Source organism: Corvus kubaryi, unplaced genomic scaffold (assembly GCF_017639235.1).
Source record: "Corvus kubaryi isolate FWS band 111438036 unplaced genomic scaffold, C.kubaryi_AGA036_p1.0 64968, whole genome shotgun sequence".
Lineage (NCBI taxonomy): Eukaryota > Metazoa > Chordata > Aves > Passeriformes > Corvidae > Corvus > Corvus kubaryi.
In genome coordinates, this window is record NW_024581649.1 from 42553 (window position 1) to 70497 (window position 27945).

The following is a 27945-nucleotide window of genomic DNA, read 5'->3' on the forward strand; positions in this document are numbered from 1 at the left end:
GCCAGATTTAATCAATATTCTGCTTTGAATGACAAGTGAAGTGGTAGGGATTTTCAGTCACATAAAAAGATAGATATGCACTAATATGCTTTAATTATTAAGTGTTAAGGTGCTTCACTTGTAAGGAAGTTTGTTCATGAACAAAGAAACAAGAACCAAAGCTTATAAGAATCTTGGTCAAGCTTGGAAAGCTGTTGACAGATGGGTATCTGTATACACACCCGTATATCTAGCTCAGTGGATACTTGCACCAAGATGACCAAAGCAGTGCAGAGTAAAATGTCTTCTAGTCTCTCCAAATCAACTTCCACTGATTTTGTATTTGAAATAATTAATCTGACCCAGCTGAACTGTATTTCCCAGTATCAGAAAAAGTTTATAGTCTAAAATCAGACTTAGGTTGCAGACCAGTGATATAAGTAAAATAGATAAGCTCTTTTGGTATGATACACTTGATAATCTGTTGTTGCTGTGTAGAAACCTCTGTGTTCATGCTGTGCAGAGTGAAAGGTTTGTCATATTGGAACCAGCACTACCAGCCCTAGTGATTTTTGTCTGAGAGATACTAGAAATAGGCTTTTGCTTTTTGTGTGTCCTGTAATGCAATTGTTACTTGTTAAAGCATCGCTGAAGGAACACACTGCCTACTACTGCCAGACTCGAAGCTTCTCTTAAATTTATGGCTGGGGACAAATTCACTGCAGCCTTCTAAAAAAACCAAATGTGCTGTGCAAAGTTACTCTCTTTAAATCCTTTGAAAACATCCACATAGTCATTTATATTGTGTAGGTCACAACTGCTTTGGGTTGGATTTACAGGTTAGTTTTAAATAAACACTTTTTCACTGCTCGGTCAGCTGCTGTATAACTTACTCCTTTATAAGGAGAGACTTCAAAATCAGATCCAAGTTGATTTCTCCTTTTCATTGCTGCCGTAAGCATAATGGTAACTAATCAGTAGTTTAAGGAATTTAATACCGGGAGTACAGTCAGATTCTGCCAAGGCCCCTAAACTGTCAGTGTATTGTGACTTAATGTTTTTCAACATTATGATGGAAAGACATTAAAAGGGGACCGGGTGTAAAATGCTTTACATCCTAGCCTGAGGCTTTGTTTCTCTTCCACAGTAAGCTCAGCAGTTTAGGTATTTCAGGAAACTTGTTGAGTGCTGGAGATTCATTTGGTTGAAACAGTTGACTCCCACAGAGACTCATGCAGGAGTGCAGTAGAGGGGAAGTGGTTTTGTCTGGGTCAAAAAGACTGAGGCTTAGGGTCTAATAGACAAGATATATCTTTTTATTATACAATGAAGAATATTACGTGCTGTAAATTAAGGCATTGTAAGTGCAAAAAGCTTACTGAATCATCAAGAAGGCATATTTGATTATGCAACCTTTAAAATTACTCTTTTACAAGGATAGTTAGTATCTATGTAAAGCATGTTTCATGTCCTTCAGTTTGTTTAAAAAAAAAAAACAAACCAAAAAACCAGATAATTCTCTTCTATTGCCCAACAATTGCCAGCAGCAACTGCCGGTAATCACCGCTTGTATCACTTGCTATCATTGTAGCCAGTGTCTTCTGATACATCTGTGTGAACATCTGTTTAATTTGCACAAGGTCAATCTATGCAAAGACAAAAAAAAAAGCAGAAAACTTAACCACAGTGTATGATTTAAATCCTAGACAGTCACCCCACATCTCCTCCCTTGCAAACTAGAGAACACATGCCAAGGGTGAGATGTGCAATGATTAACCCTGTGCAGTGGACAAGCCAGCTGGTCCCTCCAAGGACACAGGAGCAGCTCCCCAAGCAGAGTCCAGTAGTTGTTCCATGCTTTGTTAGGATTGTGCTGCCCTAACTCTGAACACGTGAACTTCTCACCTGGAGGTGCTCATTTGCTATGTAGACGGGAAATAATAGTTAAAAAGGAAAACAAGCAGTTACTACTATCTAGCCAGACTTAATTAAATTACTACGTGAAAGCTGGCTTTAAAACTAATTTAATACATTCATCTAAATGTAAGCCCCATAAAAGCTTCATGCAGTACATGTTTTTACAGCTGTGAAAGGAGGACTAAGTGACAAGCTGGTTTGGGTAGATAGCTTTCTGCTGCATGTGACTTGTACACAGGAGAAAATTTCTTACCTCACTGCGAGTGACTACAATTCTGATGAGGGTAGAATCATCTGTGCCAGCTCCTTTCATAGAATAATAAAGTCTTTCTGCAAAAAAGGCTGGGCGATTTAAAGCACATTGCACTGCAACAAAGTATATTGTTAGGATTAGTTCCAGTATTGTATCCTGTATAGTGATACCTGGCAAGATCAACTCAGGATTTTTGCTGTAGACACCTAGAGGTTGGTATTAGTGAAGATCCAGTTACTGTGAATAACGGGACCTGTTTATAAAGCTAATAAGCTTATTTTCAAGTTATTCCTTCACACAAAAACTTATGGTTATTAGCAGTTAACTCCTCTGGGGAAGTGCTTTTCAAAGCACTGAAATCTTAACTCTCAAACAGGTAATTCAAAACCAGTTCTTCTCCTTGGGTAGCTGGTACTGGGACACAAGGTATTTTACTCATGTTCCATTGCTAGAATCTCACTAAGAAAAGTACAAAGGTAGAAGGTTCTCTAGTAGTTCTGTAGCTCTTGTAGTTACAGCATGTATTTTGTTTCAGGTAGATTGTTCACACTCAGAGATGAGCCGTTATTCTTCTACCTTATTCTCAGACCTGAATTTTTCCCATTAAACTCTGAGTAGAATATACTCTGGGAAGTTTTTGCTTATCCATTATGGCTACAGAATTGCTGTCATTTGGGTGAGCACTGATACGACTGGTGTCTCCAGATTTACTAAATATTACTGATTTTCACTATCAGTTAATTGTGCTGAATTGTGTTGAACTGCTTTGCTATAACAAGTCGGTAGGAAAAAGTGAATTCAAACTGGCGCCTTCTATTTTGCTGAGCTTTTTGGGGTAGATGGTGGTGGGGAAGGGGGTGGAAAAGGAACTGTGCCTTCAGTAGGTTCATGTTGGCTCTGAGGTTATCTGTGTGGGTGGCTCAGCTGTCTCTGCTGAGGAGCTGCACACCCAGTCACAGCTCTGTGACACTGGTACCTCCTTTTGCAGAACTCTGAATTATACAGCTACAAGCACTAACCAGTGACCTTTGGTTCTGTGCACTTGCCTGCCTTCCCAGAGAAGTGACAAGTAGTTCCTCTGTGGTCTTTTCTTATTTGAAACTGACTTCTTCATGGTGGATGCATGTTTTCTTCATTTAAGTGCAAGATGAATCATTTGAATAATTGAAGCTACTTCTGTGCTAGCAGAGTCTCTGATTGTGGGATCATTTGCCATATGGCCAGTGCTGAACTGGATTTTTCTTTGATTACATTTAGGTTTAATTCCTAAAGGATAAGGGGAGGGAAGAACAATATAACTTACCAATAGTCTTCAAACCACGTTCCACATTTCCAGAAAATTCTCGGTCAATGCTGCTTAATAAATCACGATTAGCAATCTACAAATAAATGAGATTAATATGTGGATGATGAAATGCAGTAACAACTGGAACCTTAATTTAAGGTTAATTACATTCACCAAGCTTATTTGAAATCAGTGAAGAACTCCTACCCTGGAGTATGCCTCAACGGTTGCTTTCAGTTGGGGAAAACTTCTGCTTGCCAGAACCATATTAAAGCAAGATTCATCAGTCCCAAGTTTTCCTTCACCGGCTTGGTACAGACGCTGAGCATCTTCTTGAGCTTTTTGATAATCCACAGTTTGATTCTCATCACGATTACCCTTAGTGCAAAGATAGCAGATTTCAAATAAAATTTCACAGAGAAGGCTATGATTTAACTGCTTGCAGGGTACATAGGCACCAAGCATGCATCTTCAAAGCTTGAAGCAGAAAGAGAAATAGTTTGAAATACATTACATTGCTTTAAAACTCCTCTTTGGTTTAATATTCTTTATAGGAAACAAATACAAAAGTGGCTCAGAACCCTATCTGTAGGACATGCTTTGAACTGCAGATACACTGACTCAGATAACTTCACCCTACAAACCATCTCATAGTCCTAATTGAGTACTGTACTTAATTCTCTATTTTACTTAATAATGTAAGCTTTCTCTTGATTTGTTTCTAGGCTTCAAGTTGCAAAGACTCTTCCCAAATGAACTAATGAATTATCTTACTGAATATGCACACCTGAAATATCTCAGGTTTCCCTCCTATTTTATTTAGAAGTTGCTTATTTCAAGTAAGAATGTCTCCAGAAAGCACTTACTACACTTGTGTCAGTAGGGCTTGTATGACATTTTATGTGCTTTGGTGGTTGTTTTGGTTTTTTTGCTGCCCAGTGCATGGATGGATACTGCTAAACATACTGGCTGACTAGGCTGAATACATTTTCTCGAATACTGTTGTATCTGTAGTGGTTAATATATTATTTAAATGATGTGATTGTCAGTTATTGTAAACTACTGGATTTATCAAAATAAAAATTAGCAGCATGAGTTTCTCCAGGTTTGCTTTCTTCTGGATTTTTACTTTTAACCAAATATCTAGAGCATAGGTGAACTCTCACAAAGGTAGAAGCCAAGGAGGTAGAGAAGTGTCATAGAAATTCTAACACAAAATAGGCAAGTTTATCAGAGAACTGTGGGAAGTTGCATTAGTTACATATTTCTTCCTAAATATGGGTAACTGCAAGTTACTATTCCTCAACACAAAATGAGCCCTAGTAAATGATATGGGATAAACAAACTCCAGTGGTCACCTGAGTTCAGCAGCAGCACCTCCCTAATTCTGGTGATGTAAGGGGAAGGCAGGCTGTGGAGTAACTTGGGAAGCAGGTTTTGCCCTCTGGCACATCTTACCTTGTTTGTAGGGATTCTCAGAGGCATTCTACATACCACGGAGGTTATCCAATCAGCTTCACCCAGATTACTTTGTTAACATGCAAAAAATAAAAAGCATCCTGCTCTAAAAGCAGTATAGAGCACTGCTTTAGGGAACCACTTGGTTGCATCTGCACAATATTTCCACATAAATTCTGATACTAATTGAGGGTGCTAAATTAGGTCACACAATTCATCATGGATTTGCGGATAAGAAGTATCTCTTGAGGAGGGACTGAAGAGTCACATCTTAGGGAATAAATTAATGACCATGGGCTAATTTCTTAAAAACCAGCCTCTAACTAAGCATACACAGGCTATTTATGGAGCCATTGTGACTACACACATCAGACTGTACACTGTTATCTTATTAAAAAAAAATAATTAAAGCTCACTTGGCACATGGATATAAGTAATCGTTCAAAGTGTCCTGAAGTGTCTGATCTGATGTCTTCTTCAATGTCCCTTCCAAATTCGGATTTATAGCAGTTCACTATTTCGCGAATTTCCTGGTTTGTCCTTGTGCAAAGGATCTCAATCAACACACTCTCCTGCGTGCCTGCTCCCTGTAGGCAGAGAAAACAAAGGCATAACTACAGAGCACTACCTATGCAGTTTTCTTCAACTGTGAAATAATACCAGTCATCTGGTATTTCAAAACCTAATACATCTACCTTGTAAGAACAGTATCCTTGCAGTGTGAAAGCACCAAGTCTACTGTACACTTAAAATGGAATGAAGATTCCTCAAACATGCCATTCTGCACCAGTTCAGAGAAACAGCCCAAAACTATACATCCACATCAGTGACACTGGCCAAAAGTTAACTGGAAAATGGTTTAGGAAGGAAAATTCTTTGGCAGCCTTAATCTGGAAACTTACTATAGGAAGGTAGAGCCTTATGATTATCATTGAAGTCAAAGGTACACATGTAAATTCCATTCTGGTCAGTACACAAGTGTGTTTCCTATCCAAATGTGGCTGCTTCCTCAGCGTGGAACTTTTTACAGATGCTTCCCTCTCCCCACAATAAAAGTTAAGTGTGATTTCTGTGTACCGGGGGATCTTACTGGCATGGTCATCTCAATTCAGGCAAGGATTAGATAAGAGAGGGGATGTATGTGAGACTTCTAGGAAATCTTATATTATGAATTTTTGAAAATGACTATTCCCCATTAAAGGCAGATCTTCATTTAAGCTCCATGTTTTCTAGAAGGTGTGCATTCATACATGGGTTGAGTTACTCATTTCCACTATCAGCCACCTGCTAGCTGCTGCAGCTCAAGCAAGACGTTCCAGTCAGCTGGATGTACCAGTTTATCTGAGTTAAAAGTTTAAACCAACTTGCTCACCTAATCTCTAAATGCTGTCTTTATACTTGAACAGATATATCCATCTGACCTCAAGAAATTATTTTTTCATTGTCTTTTTTGGGGGGAAAAAACGGATAATCCAAAAATACCTTTCAGTAACAAAGGTTTGTTCCTAGTAAGGAAAGGTATGTACCTTTAGTTTAAACAGTGACTATGGTTTTAACAGCACCGTGGCCCTTTTTAGGTTCTAGCAATAATTATGTCCAAGTGGTAGAGAACAAGGTTCTGTCCTGCTGCGTTTCTTCCTCTACTGAGTGGACATCTGCCCTGAATTGGCTAATCCTGCAGAAATCATCTGGAACTGGGGGACACAGCAGAAAATAATTTTAAGCCCTGCAATTCCAGGATTTATTTGACACTAGCAAATTTTTCAACAATGCTGGGACCAGGTATTCTTAGATGAGCATTTTAAGGTCATTTTGAACTGTTTCCTTCACAGGAATACCATACCTTCATTGCATGACGTAAGCTCCAGGCATCATAGTAGGTACTAGGCATGAAGAGCGCTAGAATCAGTTCTTCCACATTACCACTTAACTCAGACTTCAGATCTTTAATTAAATCCTGTTCAATTACAAACACAAAAAGAGCTTTGCAGAGTGTTAGGCATATACAGATTATATACCAAAGAAAGATCAAACTAGAATTTACTTTTATGACTTATTTCTACCTTTGGGCTGTTTTTCCTGTAAAGCTTTGTTTCTTATGAAAATCTTTCCTCTGACACCTCAGCTCTTCTCCATTATCTCCTCACTATTTGAGATGTTATTAAATGCCACAACTACAAAATTTCACTTTAAGTTGCAAAGATGACAGAGGGAAGAAATTAAATTAACCTGGACTTTTATTTACTATCCAATCCTCAATCAGTTTCTCAGTTTTTTCTTGGGAAAAATATTTCAGTGCTGCTTTGTGTGCATAAAAAACTCAGTAGTTTCAGACACAAATACAAGGGCAGTTTAAGCTTGATTACTTTCTATCAAGCATTAGAGAAGCAGAGAAGCTTCTTGCATGGTCAGGGACAGAGACAGCCTCCAGCCTTCCCCCACCCCTGCTTCTTCCAGGTATCAGGACCACACTATGTCAAATATCGCAATATATAAGGAACATAACTAAAAGAAGTATATTTTAAAAAATGTCCAAATCACTCCCCAGGACTAAAATGCAACCAGGCAGTTAAAGCAGCAGCTGAAAGTTTGGTTTTGTTTACCAGTTCAAAGAACTAGTGAACGTACCTTGCCATACATAGTCTTGAAAGCTGCCTTGATTTTTTGCCTTTGATCATTGGAGCGGTTAGCAACAACATTTATGATGGCCTGCTCATCAGTTCCTTGGAAACAGAAGGGCAATGTCATGTAAGAATGCAATATAGTCCCCCCCCCAAACTGTGCATTTTATACTGTTGCATTTGGGCATAGTTACATAGTAAGTGGCTGCTATTTAAGTCTACCAAATTTTCTATGGAACTTCATCTACTAAATAGCCCAGGCCCTTTTGAAAATGTAACTTTTGAAAAGCTGGGCGGGGGGGAAGTATAGTTAAATAAAAACTGAAGAAAACAACAAAATGGCATTAAGAAGTTAGATCAATAGGAACGAAAGCTTCTTTGCTTACCAAAACCCTTCATAGCTTTGCGTAGAATTTCTGCATCCCTTCCAGCATCAAAGTTTGGAGCAGCTTGAATTGTACCCTGGGTATACTGAACCACTGCAGCAGGCTGAAAATAAGAGTCACACATAACTAGATATCTGCACAATATAAATTCAAATTAAAATCACAGCTCTGCAATCAGTACTTCAGAAGGCACTGTCCGTTAATTCTCCATTTCTTACTCTAACACAGAATGAGGGCAACATTACTCTGAGGGTAGATGGAAACTCCTGATGCAGAACACAGTCTAAACCATTGGAAATCAGCTGTAAAAACATTAAAACTACAGAGGCCACATAAGATTAATTCTAGGAGAGAAAACAGCACATACCGGACCAGGCATTGGGGATGGTACTTGTCCACCAGGAAATCCTAGTGAAAATAAAGAACAAGGTAGAAGAAATTAATTACATCTCCTCTTATTGTAAAAATACCATCTAATCTGAATATAAAGCCAAACCTGCCACTGTACACAATCTGTTTCCTAAGTAATGATACCTACCACAATCAGTAACTGAATTTCTTTCCTTGGGAATAATGGGAAGAAGCAATCACTGATTCATTTTGATACATACACTAGCAAGACAATTCTAAAATTACTAAACTTACTGGTGCTGTGGGAACTGGAAGGATCTCTCCTTAAGAAATTCTGCTATTTTTGACAGAAGCCAAGATAGCCCAAACAAATGAAGAATGTGTGTCCCATGCTCTCTTTAAAAGCCGTTATATACACTTTAAAATGCCTAGCATGTAAACAATAAATATTCAGAATTCATTGCTGCAGAAAGGATTGAAGGAATCTCATTCTGTGATCAAAAGCACTGTGAATACAAAAGCTAAAACTATTTTTTTTGTACTGGAATTTTATTTTTATTCATAATATGTATGGACATTCCTTATCATTTTAATAGAAACTTAGTACCAGAGTTAACAAAGCAATCATAAAACAAAAACGTTTTGCTGCTTTGAATTTCTTTAAAACACAACTGATATATTCCAGGACAAAAATCATCTCTTATAGTAAATGACCACTTAAAGCATTACAAACACTGCACTGCTTTTAAGCAAATGTATGCATTTTCCTTTCCTCTTTCTCCAATATGCCAGGGATCATTGTGAACACACAGATCTGAAAAATGCAATTGAGATTAACAGAACTGCTAGATACTTATTGAATATGGACTCTGGATTTTACAGTTCTCATCAGATACTTGCAGTTTGAAAAAGAATAAGCACCTAAACCACTGCATCATGACCATTATTCAGGGACATCCATCCCTTTTGGATGTAGCACCTACGGAACTGGTTCTCATCAGCCCTTCAGTGGCCCGGTCAAGAAAGGTGGCAGGAGGTGCACAGCATACAAACCTCAACAGCTACAAGTAACAAAGGTAAGGGCCTAATTTCTTACTAGCTATCCTGGGGTCTCGGTTTAACCTTGGGTGCTTAAAGTTTCTTATATATGACATACCTGGAATTTGTGCTGGTCCACCTCCAGCATAGCTTTGGGCGGGAGGCTGCTGTGGATAGCCACCAAAGCCAGGGCCAGTGGGAGGCACAGCAAAGCCAGGGCCTGGAAGCAAAGCCAGGGGAAAAAACCCAGACTTTAGCACACTTAGTATTTTGTACTTGACTTCTTTAACACAACATGAGTCAGGTTATTGAGCAGAGCTACGTAAGAGACCAGTTTCTCCATGTAAGTGCAGTGACCCAGAACCACCAAGGCTCTGCCATCAGCATGCAGGTATTTCCTGCTGGATGGCAACCTGGCTGGCTGCCTGTGTGCTGCTGCCTGAGCTGATCACTGAACAAAGCTGCTTTTCTTTACTACTTCTAACGAGCACAGGGAATGCTGACACTGGAAATCACTTCTGGCTGGTACTCTTACCTCCAGAATAAGGTGGCATTCCTCCAGCCTGGGGACCTCCAGGGAAGCTCCCTGAAGCAGGGTAACCCCCCAGGGCAGAATATCCTGGAAACCCAGCATTTGGTGGTGCTGCAGGAAAGGTACCTCCTCCTGATGGAGGGAATCCTCCAGGAACGGTGGTGGGATAGGGGTACTGACCAGCTGGTGGATAGACAGACTCCTGTCCTGTTGGCTGAAACACAGAAATGGGATGTCTGTATGCCTGTTAACAGCACATTCGAGTAAAAACTCCCAAGCTGCCAGAATGTCCACATGAATAATAACAACGTGAATTATACAATTAGATGTAGGGCTTGAAGCAGCAGCAGCAGAATTCCTGAAGCCTGGGTGGGGTCCTCTTGGTTGGGTTTTCTGATGCATCTCCTTCGTTGACACAGAATCAGAGGGTGCAGGATGGAAGTCACCTCTGGATGACCTGTGATCCCATCCAACCTCAAAGCAGGGCCAGCTTTGGAGTTGGGTGAGGTTATGCAAAGCCTAATAGTCAGGTTTTCAGTATATACAAGGAATGGCAAATTCACAGCCTCTCTAGGCCCCTGTTGCAGTGTTTGACTGCCCTTACAGTGAAAAATGTTTTCCTCAAACCAAATTGCAACCTGTATTTGCTAGCTGCCCTTTCACTGTGTACCCCGACACGAGTTGGCTCCAATGTCTCTATGGCTCCTTCTCACGCAGCAGAAGACTTGCTCTTCTCCAGGCAAGCAGCCTTCCCCAGACATGCTCCTCTTTGTTCACATCTTTGTTGTACTGGGAGGCCACAACCAGACACAGTATTCCAGAGGTGCTCTTGCTGAAGCCTGGTGTGTCATTAGCCTTCCTCCCTGAGGACTTGGCAGTGCTGAGCCACACTTCACTTGTCAGCCACTGGGACACCTGGTCCCTTACTGGAAAGCTGCTCTTTCTATGCCACACAAGGAAGAGGTGAGCTCAGCTCAGCTTGCTCTCTATGAATCATCAGGAGCTCACCCCCTGTTACAAGACTTGCACGAGCACAGTAGCTTTGAAACTTCTGCCTCTATTGCACAAACAGTATTTTCAAATGTTACAGGGTAAGAACTTCTTGGGAGTTTTTTCCCACTTCCTTTGAAATCCAGGTTATAAAGCATGGACATTCAATGACTAAATCTGGATCACTGAGTCAGACTGAACACCTACTACAGGTTTTAAATAAAAAGAACAAGTCCAACACCTATATATTTGTTTTGCTACATGTATGATTTACCAGCCATACCACAAAGGTTGCTATCAGCATTAAGATATATTAGAAATATTTACTTTAATGATCTGGATCTCTAAGGGAAAGCACTGTAAGGTAAAAGCCATTATACTTGATCTTAGAAATCAAGTATTTAAAATCAGCTTCATAATGAAGCATAATGGATGGACCCATTACTCCCTTGCTGGGGATCATCTTTACTGAATAGCTTTAGAAATATGGGTCACACATTACATACAGTACACATTCATTCTTGACCCCAGAAAACAGAAATAAAGTGCAGAGCAGCAAAGCCTAGCTCCAATGTTCTCCTTGGGTTTGGCTGCCCCAAGATTTCTACCCCCAAATTTCTGTGCCCAGGCTATATAATATTCTTTTTCCCAGGGGTGCAGTTGAATATTTCCCTGCTAGACTCAACAAAAATATTTTATTGGAATTTAGATTCATAAATCCAAAATTAGGATCCTCAAAAGCCCTGCTCAGATAACTACCAGTGCTGCAGAAAAAAATAATTTCACATATGCTTTTTGAATTGGTTATCACATTGGGCATCATCAATGAGAGTAGGAAGTCATTGATAACAAGTCTAGAAGGTCTTTTAAATGAATTAATTGAAGTTGGCCATTTTTTAAATGCTAGCTAAGAAAAAAAAATGTTTTCAGATGTATTTAAAAATAAACAACAGCTAAAATCATGAGGGTTCAGCAGAACCTTGAGGGGAGAAAAGAAATCCCGGAGTTAATAGTCTTGTTTCTAATATGTTTGTCTTTAGTTTGACTGACTTTAATGTTTCAGAAGAAGTAAGGGTAGATTGTAAAGCAAAATCATCAGAGAATTTATTGCATGTATTTATATGCATATATTTATATCTTGCATTTATTTATAGCTTTTCAGTATCTTAATGACATTTAGGCTGAGATCCATGCTTAAGTCTGGTTCTGTATTACATAAAACACAGGTAAAATTCCCACAATGACACTGTGATCAGTGCCATGATCAGTGCCATAAAAGTACAGAGATGAATCTAGCTTTGAAAAATATTGCAGGCGTATCAAAAAGACTGCAGTATCAGCCATACCTGCTACATTTTAGCCTTCCATTAAGTTTCCTTTAAAATTTTTAGTTCATTCAGTTGTGCGCTGAAGGTGGAACAGTCCTGTGGATAGGGTAGTCAAGATACAGTGTCCTCTATCCTCAGAAAAATATTTACTTGGTGTCATACGAATGCTGGGCTACTTGAGTAAAGTGTTCCAAGCTCTTCCTGATGGCTGTGACCACTGAAAATTGTTCAGCATCTCTCTAAATCCTCGGATACAGCTATGTGAGTATTTGGTACAGATTGATTCAGAGATTACCTCTAACCCTACATGTAAAGGGCCTCCTATTTATAGAAGAAACTTAAAAAAAAGAAGAAAAAGAGAAAAAGAATTGTTGAGATGAGACAACTGTATTTAAAAAAACAAACTCACAAGAAAAAAATAAGACAAGACCAAAGAATCAAAGACCTTTCTGGAACAACAGACATCATTAACAAAACTAAGCTTCCCCCTTGGAATTCTTGTGTGACAGCTGTAAAGTCACCTTCAGAGATATACAGATGAAAACAAAGAGCATAATCACTAGAGAATAGGGTACATGAACGGACAGCTACTATTTACAGACACACGGAGCACAGTAAGGATTTCATAGAATATAAATGCATTAGGAATGTAACACATTCAAGAGCCATACTTACAGGATAACCTGGGAAAGCAGGGTAGCCATCAGAAGGGGGATAACCTGGGTATGACATTCTAGGGAAGAAAAAAAAAAGAGATTTTCACTGTGAAGCACTATATATGAGTTTGTAGTGGGTATTTGCTTGCTAATTACCTCTTAAATCACTTGAATAATACGTTTAGTAGGTTTAGAATTGCTCGGGAGTACTTGTCAGCTATTAACCCACAAAACTTTTCCTTCTTTTCTCTCCTACATCTGACCACAGCAATCAGAATTCAGAAGGGAAGCATCTTCAACTCGTAATTAACTATCACTCTTATTCAGGGTCAGACAGACACTTAAGCATGGTAAGAGGCTCAAACCTCCAGAAAACTCTGAAATACAGGGTACACTTTGAGATTCCAGCAGGAGGGAGCTGAACCCTTTGCCATGACAGAAATAGTGCAGGCCCCAGTCCTGCACTGCACCAAGCACCTGTATCCATCATCCTGCACTGCTCCGCTCAGAGGGGTAGTTCCTGGGAGAAGAGCAGTACCCTAGCTATCCCATTTAAAATGATAATTTGATAAGAACGGGAGTAATCCCTCAGCATTTCTTCATTCGTGGAGCAAATTCCTGTTTCCTGACAGTAACTGTTTATTTTAGTCACATTTTTAACAGAGGGACTGGGGGAAGTAGGGGCAGAGATCATCCCATCCCGCATGTTGCCAACCAGCGGGCAGGGAGATTCGAGACCATTCGCCAGGTTATGAAACATTTAATGACAGGGAAAAAAAATGGACTTTAAATTTGGCACAAGCATCCTCAAGTTGAACAAGAGCTCTGACATAACTACTTTTACAACCAAAACAACAACAGATTTTCCCGTCAGACTGTAGTTTTCCCCCGCTGTCCCCGGACGGGCGCAGGGCGGGTTAAGCCGGGGGCCGGGTGTGAGTCAGCTGCGATACCGGCCCGCGGTAAAACATCAGCGGACGCGCCGCGCTCGGTGTGTTGGGCAGAAGCTCAGCCGGTAAACACGGAGAAGTCTCCCCTCTTCCGGAGGACAGGACGGGACGGGGACGGGGACGGCCCCGCACCGCCCGCGCCCCCGCCGCCTTTAAGGGCCCCGCCCGCCGCCGCCCCGCTCCGCTCCGGGCAGTCACGCATCGCCCCAAGCTCCTCCCGCTCCCTCAGCAGCCAGCCGCGGGCCGGCCCGGCGTATCCCCCGGCAATGTGGAGCTGCGGGCGGAGGCAAGTATCCCGGTATCTGCTTCCCCCGAGGCCACCTGACCTCGTCCCCGCTCCGCAGGGCCAGGGCAGCCCCCGCCGGGGGTGCGGCTCCCTGGGGCGGGCGGCACCTCCCTCGGCCGGACACCTGCCGAGCCCCGAGCCGGGGGCGGCCGCGGCTCCGGGAGCGCTGCCCGGGGCTCCATCCAGTACGGCAGCGCCTCGGGCCTGGGGCCGAGTCCCCCGGGCGACGTGTGAGCAGAGCCGGGGCTGCGGCCGAGCCCCCGCCGGTGCGAGAGGAGCCGGCGGGGCCGGGCCGGGGGCTGGGGCGAGGGGCACGCGAGTCGCGGCCGGCCGGCTCCTCCCTCCCCCCCAGCCACCTCACCTGAGGGGAACTTGCAGAGCCTTCGGCCTCTCTCCGCAGCCACACCGCAAAATGGAGCCTGTGCGGCCGGCGATGCCCGCCCCGCCCCCGGCACCGAGCCCGCCCCGGCCCGGCCCACGGGCCGTACTCCCCGCGGGCAGGGGCACCGCACCCGGTGCCGGCAGTGATGGCCCTGCCAACACAGAACTCTTTGCTGTGTGTGCGGGTTCGCCCCGTCTCGCTGAAGGAAGGCTGTGAGATGCCCGGTTGTCCCTCGGGACGGACGAGAGGTAAGTTCACAGGCTCAAGTGTCACAAACGCAGAGCCGCTCGCCAGTGGAGCTGTGTCAGGGGAAGCGTTCACACAGGAAGCGCCCGGAGATGCCGTCCCACGGGAATCCTTTGCCACCCGCTAGGAAAGGGAGAGAAAAGTCCACACTGCAGTTTCCCTTTAGCACCACTGCAATGGAGTTCAGCCCCAGTGAGTGTAGTTCTAAGTCAAGTCTGTAATCCAGTAACACATGAGTCTTTAGATCAAGATCATTGTTCAGTAGATGTCAGGTCACCCAAGCCACCAGAACTGCATGTAACAGGCAAAAAATATAAAAGACCTAAGTGCGTGGAGCTGGAGGAGCTGCTCCTTCTGCGGTAGCTACTGAAGACCAGGATTTAGGTCCCAAGAGGATGTAAAGGTAAGATTGACTGACTACTACACACATTTTTCTAGAACAAAATCTTAATTATAGTTACTTGTATGTAATTATGGGGAGTGCGCTTAGTGTTTTGTTTCTGTCTGTTGTAATGTTTATTCATATTATACTTTGAATAGACATTAAACACCCATAGTCCTTTCTTTACCTGATGGTTAATTATTCATGAGGCATTCTGACAAGCAAGATACCATTTATGAAGGATTCACCTACGATATTAATGCACCAGTTACTTGAGGTTATTCAAAATATCCCCTTTTTTGTTTATGACAAACATGTTAGCAGTTTAGAGACCATTCCAATGCAACCAGCTTTGGTTTTTTCCTGTAACCTGGTGCAGCACTTCAGCTCTAGATGAAATAACAACCACTGTTCAATTTGTCTGTAAAGCAGCATGAAGTGCAGGCAGCAGAAAATAGGTTGGTAATAATTTACCATGCTTGCTCGCTTCAAATTAAGAGCACCTAAAGCCACATAAAGAATCTAATACGTTACCTATCCAGGAAAATCGGGCTTGTTCTCTCTTGTTTGCCCAGAATACATCAGGAGTGGCTTTAAGAATTTAATCCTCTCAGCATTCTTCCGCTGACACTCTGAGTGTATGTCTACTTTATTTCACCTCTTAAGCACATTTCTTTCAGGACAGGTATATATATTTAAATCCTTGTTTCCATGGGAACCAAGTACACTTATAAAATACACAATTCTTTATCTTTTGCATTTAGTGGACTATATTGATTTGAGCTACTCAAGAAAAGAACAATTTATTTTAAAAACAAGTGTAAAAGGAGGAGGAGAATATTTTTAACAAAATTACGTGTGTCTGAAGAATCTGCTAAATGCATTGAATGTTTATGTATCAATGAGAATGTTTGGAATTACTTTTTTAAAGCATGAAGTGGAACCATTGTGGTCATCTAATTTCACTTTCTATATTTAAGGAAATCCCTTGATTTACTACTATAGCTAGAGCCCATACATTTAGGAAAGCTTCTAAAACCCCATGCAGAGTCAAGGCAGCTTCTTGCTATTAGAAAATTCAAGTTTAGTGGAGAGACAAACTCTTGTTCTTCTCTTTTGTAATATTCTTGCTTCTGATCCTAAGACATGGTACTGGACAGAATTCTGGTACAGAATGACCTGGCTTAACTACATAGTTTTGTTGAGTGCTGTCAAAAGAGCTGAAACAAAACTTTTTTCCCAGAGGAATTTATTGTTGGTGATGTAGGTGGCTAAAGCAATGCTGCTTCTCTGTTCTGTGTATCCTCACTGGAATATTATTTCCCACTTAAGTAATATAAAGCATTACATTTTATGTTCTACTCCAGCCAATATAGTCAAATTCAAACCAAAAACTTTCCCTAAGTTTATTGTAAGAAAGAAGATCTGGTCAGCTTTGAACCATAGGTCAAAGTGTAACAAACCCACAGGATACAGCAGTGGTCCAAGTCTACATTATGTACTAAAAATACTTCTCCTGTTAGACTGCCTTGTGACTGCAGTCATTAAAATGCACGGTCCCAGTAAGCTGGTGAGTTAACCTTCCCTGTGAGCAGGGAGCAGAGTGAGTTCAGCTCACTTCAGGAAGAACCCTGTGTTTGGTTAGCTGAAGGGAGTCACTGCCCAGTGAGTCATGTCAGTGCTCCACCCGCCGTGGTCTGAACATGAGGGTTTCACACCACCCTTACTACTGCCAGCCAGTCTCTAGTTCCCGTGTGGTGAAACTGACGCTTCACCCTTCCTCAAAGCACAGGAGAACAGCAGCTTGTTCTGCTTAACTACTCCAGAACGGTGGTGTGTCTGACATTTTTCACCATCAACCTTTTAATCCTTAGGATTAAACCCATGAATTCAGATATAGGTGGCATATGTCCACAGATTCGCAAAATTACACACCAAAACTCCACCTCCTCTTTGCAGCAGATTTAAGTGTTCTGCCAAGAAACTAAAGTGACTCAACTAAAAAGGCAAATATAGTGACCTTCATCCCAGTACATGGAAATAATCACCAAACGAAATTGCCATTCTGGCAGCAAGGCTTTAAGTTTCAAATTGCAGATAACAGAATAAGGTTTATTATTCCCAACAATATAGAACTTTTTTCTGCTGAGACTGATCAGTTAAAAAATAGTAGACCATTACCACCTCCTCCCAAATTTTTATGAAGGCGTTTCATAAACATAAATGATAAGTAAGATAGTTCATCCTGCAAGTATTGATTTTGGTAAGAAACACAGCATACTTTCATGTGTTTGCATGTTTTACATGCACTTTCAGTGTTGTGAACAAGCAGTCTTACTGTGCTGGGAAGATGTCAGAGTGAAGCATAATGTCTGTGTGCTAATTAAACTGCAGGTTGTCCAAAGTCACCATGGTCACTGCAAAAACCATAAAGGTTCATTGCCTCTGCACTGCCCAGAGATGCTTGGCTGAAATTCTCTTCCTTTGCTGAAGCTGCCTGAGATTATGTGTCTGAGAAAGGCCCAAGGCAACAAGATGGATGGATTTTATACATTCCTCCAAGTTATACCAAAAGAGAATCGGTTATAACACTGAATTCTGTTCTGAATATTGTTATATGTATTGAGGAAAAGAAGTGTTCAAGAACTTCATGCTGAGGTAAAATCCCAAGTGAGCTCGACTAAGCCAGGATTTAAAAAAATCTGAAGATTTTAACATTCTTAATCATTTACATCATTTGAGCCATTAAATACTTCAGTGCTGGGAGCTGGTAAAGAGTTGCTTGAACAAGGTATTTTAAAGCCTAATATTTACCAGGAAAACATGCACACTGCCACAAATAAACATGTAATACAGTAATGTCCAGGAATTTACAATCATTCAGAGAAGTCATCTAGGAAAAGAAAATGCTGAACACATCACAGAGGATAGAAGTTTTTATTGTATTAGTGAGATCATTAATATGACTAAATATAATACACAGAAGAATACCAGAGAATTATCTATCTTGACTATGTAAAACTTTGTCAATTATTTGTAGCAACACATTCTAAAGAACAAAACAAAACAAAAAACCAAACAAACAAAAAAAAGGAGAAAGTCCCCTAATAAATTCATGAGGTTTACAAGTCAATACAGAGTTAAAGCTTGAAATCCTTGGTGCTGTTTCTTGACTCCCAAGCTTTTCCCATGAGATTATCTATTGAAATTCAAGTTTTTAGACAGATTCCTGCAGAGTAGAACAATTCTAATAGAATACCTTTAGTAATTCCTGTCGACATTTTACAGCTCCAGAGGAGGAGGAAAGCCTTCTAGGAAATAGCACAGCCCAGGCTTTAAGCAAAAGGATGCATTACGCTTGTGTTTGTTGTCCTTTGTAACAGTGGCCACTGAAATTTGAAATCAGGCATTCAAAACTCCAAAGTAAGGATCACCCTGTGTCCTTTCACAAAGACAGAATGGATGGGATCAGACAGTTTCGAAAAACGAAACTTCCTACTCCACTTCCAAGCATTTGGCACTGTCCTGTCTTGCATAGGCCTAAACTCATGGACTTCGGTCATTTCAGACACCTCTGCTTTGCAGTGAATCTTTCCACCCACGAAGACATAACCTCAGTCCTTTGTCACATACCTTCTTCAGGTACTTGCAAGGACTAGCAAGTTCCACAAAGATCACAAATTGCTCTTCTTGGAACTTTGCATTTTCTGCACACTAGCTTATAAAACAACATTGATTTTTAACGCTCTAAAAGTTGAATAGCTTTCTTTTTATGTTTTCTCACTTTTCCTAACAGGGAATGGGAAAGGGGTTCCTGCAGATGAGAGATCAGGGAAAGAATATTATGCTTCCCCACTCTGCAATTTCTTTTCAGTAAGTGAGAGACATAACCAGCTTTGCTGCTTCCTCTTTTCCTCCATTCATGTCAAAACTTACTTCGAAAAACACCTTGAACTGAAAATTTTGAAACATTAAGTGGCTGAAATTAAGAATATTAAGTTTAAAGAAGAGAAAGGGAAGCAAAACATTTTTATTCAGACTAATAAAAAACAAGAGTTGAGTTCTAATACTTATTTAATGCTCATAAATAACGTTTTCAATGAGATCAGGATCTTTGCTGCACGTTCAGTTTTCACATACACTGACCTTGCAATTACAACTTAGAATTTAGCATTGAGTCACTGGGGGAACTCTCTAGGTTAAAACAACCAAAACAGGATCTTACAGATTCGTAACTTGAGTCTTATTCTTGGATTTATCTGGCAAATTACCAGAATTATTTGGGGGAACACTCTTTGCACACTCCAATTTCAAATTCATTCACCAAACAAGATACAGTCATTAGTAAGGTGGGAAGTTTTGTTGTAGAAGAGGGATGCTTTAATTTTGTTAAAGCAGAGTACCCCCTCAGTACAGCTGAACTGTAGACAGCCTTCTAAAGGTAATGTTATTGGCAGAGACCATGCGAAGTTACAGCTGATACTTGTATCGGCTTTCTTTCATCTGGAACTCAGTTAACATGAAATATGTCTTGGGGAGAAAATGAGGTTTCTCTTCACATAATTTTAACAGCAGTAGAGGGTTATGAAATAGAAAATTCCTAACATCCAAATTTAACCTCAAATTTCATGAATTCTCATTTTGCTGTCCTTTTCTTCTTTGGCAAAGATGGAAACTCCAGTAGCCACACTTGTTTAGCCAGAAATGCTTTTCAAACCCTTTTACCATGAACTCAGTTGCTGGCTTTAATTCTCTGAACTCCCCCTTTATGAGGGGCTAATGCTATTGACCTTGACTTCCTTTCCCAAACAATCAGAAAATAATTAGATGCATAGAAGTGTACCATAAATTGAATTTACTGTCTCATAGTCTCTCAGTACCCTGCTGAGGGGATATACACAGCACCACTAATAAACCAGAGACCATTCTGTAGTCCTTCATGGTAAAGCATGCAACACAAAACCCCACACTTTCAGTGTGCTTTAACAGTTGGAAAAAAACCTGCAAAGAAGTCTGGAGTTGACTTGGATCCACTCTTTCTTTCCTGATGCCATGTTACCTCCCTCCACCCTCTTCCAAAAGTGGATTCATTACACAATAAATGAGAAAGTTTTTTTCTGGACAGAAGCCATTGTTGCCACTGCAATGAAGTTTTATTCCAAATACATTCTTACAGTAAAGCTGTATTTTGTTATACAAGTAGATAAACCCAGGAGACAAAAGATTCTCATATTGCATTTTAAAATATCAGGCTCAACTGAACTGCAGCCATTCCCATTCATTTCCTAAAGCATGTTAGGGATTTTTCAGAGCAATGGAAATAATGATGTAAACCAAGTCATGTAAGTAATTAAATTACAGTCCAAGGAAGTTTCTAACACCAAAGAAAAGTGTATCTGCTCATTCTTCGGGCTCCTTTAAGTGTAGGGTGGCAAAATTTCTTTATAAACTCAGAAGTTTTTCATTGAGAGCAATCTGTGACTGTGTGAGATTTGCCAAGTAGGTTACCATCAGTAGGTCCTGAAAGGGAGGAGAAAAAAGCAGTGATCAGAAATACTAATAAATCATAACCTATTAGAGAGCTGAGTTTTTAACATCTGTAAAGCATTTTACAATCAGCTAGAAGAAATATAATTAGTCCTGAAAGTCCTACCCTGAGGAATGCTTCCCTTGCAGGAAGCTTTTGGTATTCCTGGAATATGAAACACTGCTTGTGAAATTTTAACTCTGAGTTCACCCATGTTAACCAGGCAAGTCAAAGGGTATAAGCAAAATTAAAAATTAGTTCTGGTCTTACAGACTGTGGGTGAACAACATATTCAGAAACTTAAGTTTTCTAAAAATCTGTTACAGAAATCAGGTAGCATGCTAAAAATCCTTGTTCATGTCATAAGTGTTATGGAAAGAGAGAACTTCAGCTCACGCAAAGGAATCTGGCAAGTCACCAGTTATTGCTGAAACCAAAATTATTTAAGTTTGGTAATTGATATCGTCCAATCAATATGAAAGAAGAATTGGTACTGGTTTTCAGATTACTTGCAAAATTCCTGAGTCCTTAAAAATTCTTTTATCTGCAGTTGCTTGCAAGATTATGGTGAGCTCCTTTATCCACCCTCAGCCCTTAAAACACCAAATTACTGAAAATAAAAGGCTATATTTGCTATTAACATGTTTGTATGAAAACATAGACCACAGACAAATTTATGTCTGTATGACAAATTTTCAAAATTGCTAGGAAGGCACAGAAAAAATTAAATTACGAACTTACATTGATATTGCTGTTCAACATGGTCTCAAAGTCCTCTGGTGAAATCTTTGGCACCTGGTTAATAAGATCCATCAGGAAGCGCCCGACAGTGTTGTCAGCAGCCACTTTGCCAGACTAAGCATAAGAAACACACACTTCAGCATAAGTGGAACTCAAAGTTTATGGCCCAGAAAGAGAAATAATAACGAGAAAAACAAGATGCACAAGTTTACATCAACCTTTTTTTCTGGCTGATAGAAAGCTGGCCTTACCAACACGTCCTCGGCGTACTGCAGCACCATGGTCAGGGTATCCTGGATCCTGGCTGAGGCTGACCCCACCTGCTGTAAGTCACTGGACAAGCCAATCACTCGATTAGGGCTAAAGCAGGTCTTCATGATAAGATCCACTGAAAGCAAAAGGAGGATCAGTGAAAAAAACTGACTGACACAGAAACCAGCTTAAATCCTTAACGTGTGGAAGATTTTTTAGGAAAGCTTCAGCAAGACAGTCTGATTACCAGTAAAATTACCAGAATGGCAATTTTACCAGGGTAAAAAGAAGTACTTGAACAGTGTCACAACAATGGTTATAACCAAAATAGGAAGAAAGCATTCACCTCCTATCCGCTCTGTATCATAATAAACATATTTCACTGTTAGGGGTGTGAACATCACGCCCATAGTTTTACCAGGGACTCCCATTGGGGCACTAGAAAAAAAAAAAAAAGAGAACAACAAGATGTTTTCAGCATGGACATATATAAGGGAGGAAAAAAGGTATTTCCATCTCAATGATCTCTGTTAGCATTAAAGCGTAAACATGAGTAGACTACTCATTCTCACCAAAATCAGCAATTTTAAGACCAAGGATAACTGAGGACTGGAAATCAGTTCTGGCATGCTATTAATTGCTCTTTTTCATCCAAGAATATTCCTAGTTGGTTTGACATTTGTCAGCATGAGTGCATGAAGAGCCAAGTATTGTCATCTTAGCCAAAGTTCCTTCTTGCTTTTAGAGCAGGTGCTCTTCTATCCTGAAATATTCATGCTTTAAGAAATGACTGAAGGAACAAGGAATATGACAAAATTCAAGTACAAAGCACTCTCAACACCTTTATTAAACCTATTATTCAAACTACTAGAAGTCCATTTAAGTAATATGTCATGGAACAGCTCCCATTTTAAAGATGCACAGTCAAGAAGCAGTATTTTCTCTACAAAGAAAGAGGTTTTTTCCTTACGGAGCAGAGTTCTTCAGCCAATACTGGGATGAATTCAGTGAGGTAGAAGAGTTTTAAGTTCTCAATATTTAATCTCCATTGTTAATTTACAAGAAAGATGGGTTTAAGGGGAAGAAAGACACGTCAAGAAGATGCTGTTTGAATTGTTTTAACCACATTAATCCTCCAACTTGTATAAATGCACTGCTGAGCAGTAAAGCCCTATGGCTACAGGCTAGCATTCAGTCAGCATGATGGAAGTTAGTGACATTACTGCTAGCTGTGTGAACCCTGTGAAATGTCCCAGAGACATTCTGAAAATTGTTAATTAAGTCACAATTCCCCACCCCAAGAGGTTCCAGTTCATGAAGTCTTTCTGCCTACATACAATGGTCAAGATATTCCAGTGAGAAGTAAGCCATGATCCCTGGCTCACCACTATGTTTAACTACTGCACAATACTGCCCAAAAAAGGACACTGCACCCCACTACATTTCTTGTTAACCTGATGGGACATCTCTCACTAATTCAGATTGCTCCCCTCCCAGAATTGCAGCCTCCCAGAGTACCTGACATAGGCTTTAATGCTCATGCGTGAATTCTGGAGACTTGTGTCCACAGTGAGGTGGATTGGATTGTGTGCTTCCCGGCTGTAATACTCATGGATCAGGACTGAGTGTTCCGTGATGTCATGACCTGTTGCGTACCTTCAAAAGAACACAAGCTGAAGAGCCATTCTTTCAACATTCATGTGCCCAGTGTTTTGTATTGTTGGCATTTAACAGGTTTGTATCCTAAAACACTGATTTCCAAACACTGAACTATAGCAGCATACTAAACATAAGTGTTTTAACTAAGGATTTTTTAGCTTATGGCCACTTGTCCCTAAAATTGTAGGAATCACAGGCTGAGCACACCCATGCCCAAAATATGCACAAGGCCAGTGTTGTACTACCAGCCATAAAATGTCAGTAGACTGACCTCAGACACCCAATATTCAGTTATCTGTCATTGTGTTCTAGACCAGCTTTTTCCATCTAAGTAAGTCAAAGCATACCAAACAAATTCGGACCAACTTTGTCTTCCACAAATCATACATCTCTCTGCAGGAGGTTTAACTCGTTAATCTAGCTCCTTTAACTGCTCTACAATTAGCATCTCACATCCTCAGGGAAACTGCTGTCACTGGAACTGCACTCAGCTCTGCCATTACAAGGCTGTTGAGGAAGCTTGCTCCACAGGAAGAAAACGAAGCTATTTTGTAGGATCAGAGAGGCATGAAAAGAGTGATAAACACACTGCCACTCACTCAGACACAGACTCTGTTCCCATAACACAATACTGATCTTGCTTCGCATCCCACACACAGGTACTTCCAGCAGAGAACTACGTATTTCAGTGATTCCTCCTGACACCTTTGATACTTGAAACACCTCTTTTGTATTCTCCCTTCTTTCTAACCAGTTAACTTCCATGGTATAGTTTGTATTAAAGGTAGCAAGTTCTTCTAACAAAGCTATGCACACAATTCTCTAAGGCATCACTCCTCTGTGATCCTTGCTAGACATAAACAAAAGCAAATCCTGTAAGTTTCCAATACTATCTCTTCCTTTTATGAGCTACAGGAGCTTCACCACTGACTGTATAATGAGAGTTACAAGATCTGACTGTCACAGGCATTAGTGCTTCTGCTTCTCCATCTGGGATAAAGTGAATTACGTATTTTGAGTAATTTAAGGAATCAACATAACTACTTGCATGTTCTTGCAGAAGGAGAACTTACCAGCCCAAGATAATCTCGCTAGGAGACACCTTCTTGTGCAACTCATACATATTTTTGGCAAATTCCATATCCACAGCCACCTGAGAAACGGGACAGGGCCGAGACAGCTAGTTACACGGTGCTCAGCCCGGAGGGCAACACGGGCACAGGCCGCCAGCAGCGGAAGCGCGGGGGTCGCGCCCCGCCGAGAGAGCCCCCGCTCGGCCCGGGCCGCCTCCGTACCTCATCCTCGGACTCGTTGTGCGGGACAGAGAAGCAGTTGGTGACCTCCACCGAGTGCTTGTCCACGGTCCCTACGGGAAGGAGACACGGAGGAAGGGAGGGCAGCGGGTTAGAGGGACGCCGCGGGGAGGGCGGGCGCTCGCCCCGAGGCTGCGGCAGGCAGGGCAGGGCGGCGGCTCTTACCCAGCAGCGTCCCGATGACCCGCGCCGCGCCCTCGTTGCGCCGCTCGAAGCTGTCCACGATGGAGGCGAGCACGACCGGGTGCAGCCGCACCACGCGGCCGCCGGGGAAGGGGCCCGAGAGCGCGGCTGACAGTGGCGCGGCCGGTGGCGGGGCCGGCGCGGCGGGCGCGGCCGGAGGGGGAGCGCTCCCCGCCGGGGCGGCGGGAGTCGCCGTCGGGCTCTGCGGCGGGGCCACCGCGGGAGGAGCCGCACACGGAGCTGTAGCCGCCATTTTGCCGGAGAAAGAGGCTGGGGTCTCCGCACCGACAGTAATTGGCTGAGCCGAACGTCTGTCATGCAGCGCTGTTTTCCTATTGGCGAGACGGGCGTGCTTAAGGCCATGTGTTAGCCAATCCGAAGCGTGCGATGAGGGGAGACGCTCTGATTGGAGGAAGCGCGCACCGTCTGTAACTGAATCTTACTCTTGTTCCCACCCTGCGGGGCCGGAAAGTTTCTCAATTGGGCTCTCGCATTCCCCGCCTCCCTCCTGCCCGCTCTTCTATTGGCCAGCAGCGCCCTCCCCGCCGGCCCGTCGGGCCGTCTATTGGCTGCGGAGATGCCGCTCACCACCGCGGACGGAGGCTGCGGGGCCGCGCCGGGCTGTGCGGTGCCGCGCGCGCCCCTGGCGGGGCTGGGTGAGCGCCCTCGCGCGGGCGGGCTGGGCACGGCAGGGCCGCTGTCCCGGGGCTCAGGCGCGCCCCCGTGAGGGCACAGGCGGCCGGTGCTGCCGCACCGCTCTGCGGCGGCGGAGCGGCAAACGCAGCAGCGCGGACGCGGCGGCGGGGAAGGTGCTCCAGCAGCGCTGTGCACGGGGCTGTACAGCCCGAGCGCTCTTGGCCCTGTGAGACAGGCAAGTGCTGTTAGCCCTGTTCGCCAGGTCTTTATTGCCTCAATAGAAGAGTAAGTGGTTGTCAAGAATTATGTAGAGAGCAAATGCCGGTTACTTCTATCCAAGGTTTAGTGATTACCCAACAAATTCACCTTACTGGATGACATTTGCCTGTTATTTGTAGTGCCCTGTGTGTTCACTCTCGAGCAAGCTCTGAAGCTGTGCAGGTGGGGCAGGTAGTGCTGAGGTGGTGAATCCTCATCACAGTCCACAGCTTCCTCGTGAGGGGAGGCAGAGGGGCAGACACAGATGGCTGTGCTGATGGGACAGGAGCCAAGGGAATGACCCGGGAATGTATCGGGGGAGATTTAGTTCGGATATTAGCAAAAGGCTCTCCACCCAGAGGGTGACTGAGCACTGGAACAGGCTCCACAGGGGAGTGGTCACAGCACCAGCCTGACAGAGTTCAGAAAGTGTTTGGACAATGCTCTCTGGCACATGGTGTGACTCTTGGGGATGGTCCTGTGCAGGGCCAGGAGTTGGAGCTGTGAGTCCCTTCCAATAGGAGATATTCTGTGAAATGAAACGCGTATGCTTTCAATAACTTCATAAGAAGATTGGATTATTTTAGAAGTTTTTTGTTGTTGTTGTTAACCATTTCATCATGACGGATGGCTTTTGGAGTTTTGTCTGCTTCATTAGTTGAGGTCTGAATGTCACCAGTTAATGAGCAGTTTCAACTATGTCATTGAAGAAGGCTCCTGAGTATTAAAGAAGCACCTCAATAAAGGATCACATGTTCTGCCTATGCAGAAGCAATTTGCTTCTTTTACATAAATGGGGAACACCTTTCAAAGCTACAAAGGAGAGATAATGCATGGGAGCATGAACAGATTTTTATCTCTTCATAAAAGCATTTTCAAGTCTGCGTACCTGTAAAAAGTAGATCTCCTATTCTTAGGTTTTCTCCGTGCAGCCTTCATTTCTTGTAGGCATGCCTGGATCAAATTGCATAAAGCTTTAAAAGGTTTCTGTTCCCAGAGCTTTGATGTGTCATGGAGAAGCCTAATGTGTGATGTCTTCTTGTTAGAGAGCAGTCGTTTGATCTCATTCTTGCTTGCGTCAAACTGGGCTTGGTGCTTAATTTGACCTAGTCAGCTGCAGAGTCATGTGGAGCAAGCAAGGCTCTATAAGAGCCCATTATACTTAATGTTTCCACCTTAAAAATTGGGCAACTTAATATGGAGCCGCAGTTGTGTTTCAAGGCAACTTCTACTAATATGTTAATGTCAAGTAGCTGCACAGGGTGCCAGAGAGTGTATGTAGTGAATGAAGATGGATAGTCTGTATCTCAAAAGTCAAAGATCAGTGGTTGGCTCATACAAAGCTCACTTAATACGAAGACTGTATAAATCTAATTATAAGAAAATCAGTCGTGATTGTGTTTGAAGCAGATGTGTCCAAGCTACAAAAGTCTTTTTTCCTTGCTAAATGACTGCTGAAAAATGAAGACCTTTATAATTAATATTGTTTCACAAAGTATCAGTTTACTTTCAGAGGAGGGTATATACACTTATCAATGGTGCCTATTGGTGAAAACTTGATATCCATCTACTGATATGATTAAGATATTCATAAACTACACTACAGTAGAATCTGTCTGCCTACAGAGACACAGAAAACACATTCACGTATGTACATGGATCAGCATGATAACTCAGGGCCGTCTTATTTTACAGTTTCCCTTGCTAGGTTTCCCTGTATCTGATTTCGGTGGTGAATATAATTATCTCCAAGCTCTGCTCTTGTATGACTTCTCTTTATAGTCCTTGATTTTGACTGAGTCATTATTATTGCATTTGCTGTCATGTCAGCTGCATTTTCACTGATGATGTTTAATTTCTTTATCAGTAGCCATCTTCTTATCTTGCTTGTATTCCTGGAATTAACATATTCTCTTGCTCTAGGGGATATTTGCTACATCGCATTACAAGTAAAATAAAATATCTACAACTTATTTGATTCATCATTTCAGGATGTAGTTTTATCTGGTTAGTTTCATAGGATTGAATCTGATATTTTTATTCCTTTATTATAAGAAAGGTCTCCCATTGTACATTTTGTCTACAAAGTTGCAAGAAGACACAGTCAGGTGACCCAAACTGACCAAAGGGGTATTCCAGACCATGAAGGCTTAGATTGGATACTGGGAAAAATTTACTCACTGAAAGGGTTGTCAAACATTGGAACAGGCTGCCCAGGGAAGCAGCATGTGCAGATGTGGTACTTGGGGAAATGCCTTAGTGGTGGACCTGGCAGTGACAGGTAAACAGTTGAACTTGATCCTCTTAGAGGTCTTTTCCGACGTAAATGATTCCAT

At 42.1% G+C, this 27945-nt stretch overlaps 3 protein-coding genes across 5 annotated transcripts in view; 1 reads left to right on the top strand and 2 right to left on the bottom strand.

The window, feature by feature from the left end:
• LOC121672795 (serine/threonine-protein phosphatase 2B catalytic subunit beta isoform) overlaps nt 1–4529 on the top strand; it is a 47053-nt gene extending 42524 nt beyond the window's left edge. For both annotated transcript variants that reach the window (XR_006018995.1, XR_006018996.1), the window contains one exon: nt 4160–4529. The gene's annotated coding sequence lies outside the window, so the exon portion shown is untranslated. The remainder of the gene's footprint in view (nt 1–4159) is intronic.
• Nucleotides 1273–14496, bottom strand: LOC121672796 (annexin A7-like). 2 transcript variants are annotated; one of them, XM_042045676.1, is made up of 13 exons: nt 14392–14496; nt 12814–12871; nt 9824–10034; nt 9407–9508; nt 8267–8307; nt 7900–8002; nt 7521–7615; nt 6736–6849; nt 5309–5479; nt 3642–3812; nt 3453–3528; nt 2150–2262; nt 1273–1625 (listed from the first exon to the last, which is right to left on the bottom strand). In XM_042045676.1, the coding sequence occupies exons 2-13, from the start codon at nt 12868–12870 to the stop codon at nt 1503–1505; spliced, it is 1377 nt and encodes a 458-aa protein (XP_041901610.1). In that variant the 5' UTR covers nt 12871; nt 14392–14496; the 3' UTR covers nt 1273–1502. The 2 variants fall into 2 exon arrangements, with proteins under 2 accessions (XP_041901610.1, XP_041901611.1); XM_042045677.1 differs by having other exon boundaries at nt 14407–14470.
• A 5673-nt stretch (nt 14497–20169) lies between these two features.
• Nucleotides 20170–24983, bottom strand: LOC121672798 (eukaryotic translation initiation factor 3 subunit F-like). The gene is made up of 8 exons (XM_042045678.1): nt 24698–24983; nt 24515–24585; nt 24293–24372; nt 23079–23216; nt 21907–21998; nt 21560–21696; nt 21309–21422; nt 20170–20560 (listed from the first exon to the last, which is right to left on the bottom strand). Exons 1-8 carry the CDS (start codon nt 24966–24968, stop codon nt 20483–20485), a joined length of 981 nt encoding a protein of 326 aa, XP_041901612.1. The 5' UTR covers nt 24969–24983; the 3' UTR covers nt 20170–20482.
• Between the last annotated feature and the right edge of the window lie 2962 nt (nt 24984–27945).

Coding starts and splice junctions, on each gene's coding strand:
- LOC121672798 (XM_042045678.1), bottom strand. CDS start 24,968: ATGGCGGCTACAGCTCCGTGTGCGGCTCCTCCCGCGGTGGCCCCGCCG. Junction 24,373..24,514: donor ACAACGAGTCCGAGGATGAG/GTACGGAGGCGG, acceptor CCCGTTTCTCAG/GTGGCTGTGGATATGGAATT. Junction 21,423..21,559: donor AGTACGCCGAGGACGTGTTG/GTAAGGCCAGCT, acceptor TCTTATGCTTAG/TCTGGCAAAGTGGCTGCTGA.
- LOC121672796 (XM_042045676.1), bottom strand. CDS start 12,870: ATGTCATACCCAGGTTATCCCCCTTCTGATGGCTACCCTGCTTTCCCA. Junction 8,003..8,266: donor CATCCCCAATGCCTGGTCCG/GTATGTGCTGTT, acceptor TCTTATTTTCAG/CCTGCTGCAGTGGTTCAGTA. Junction 1,626..2,149: donor TTGTAGTCACTCGCAGTGAG/GTAAGAAATTTT, acceptor GTCTTTGCATAG/ATTGACCTTGTGCAAATTAA.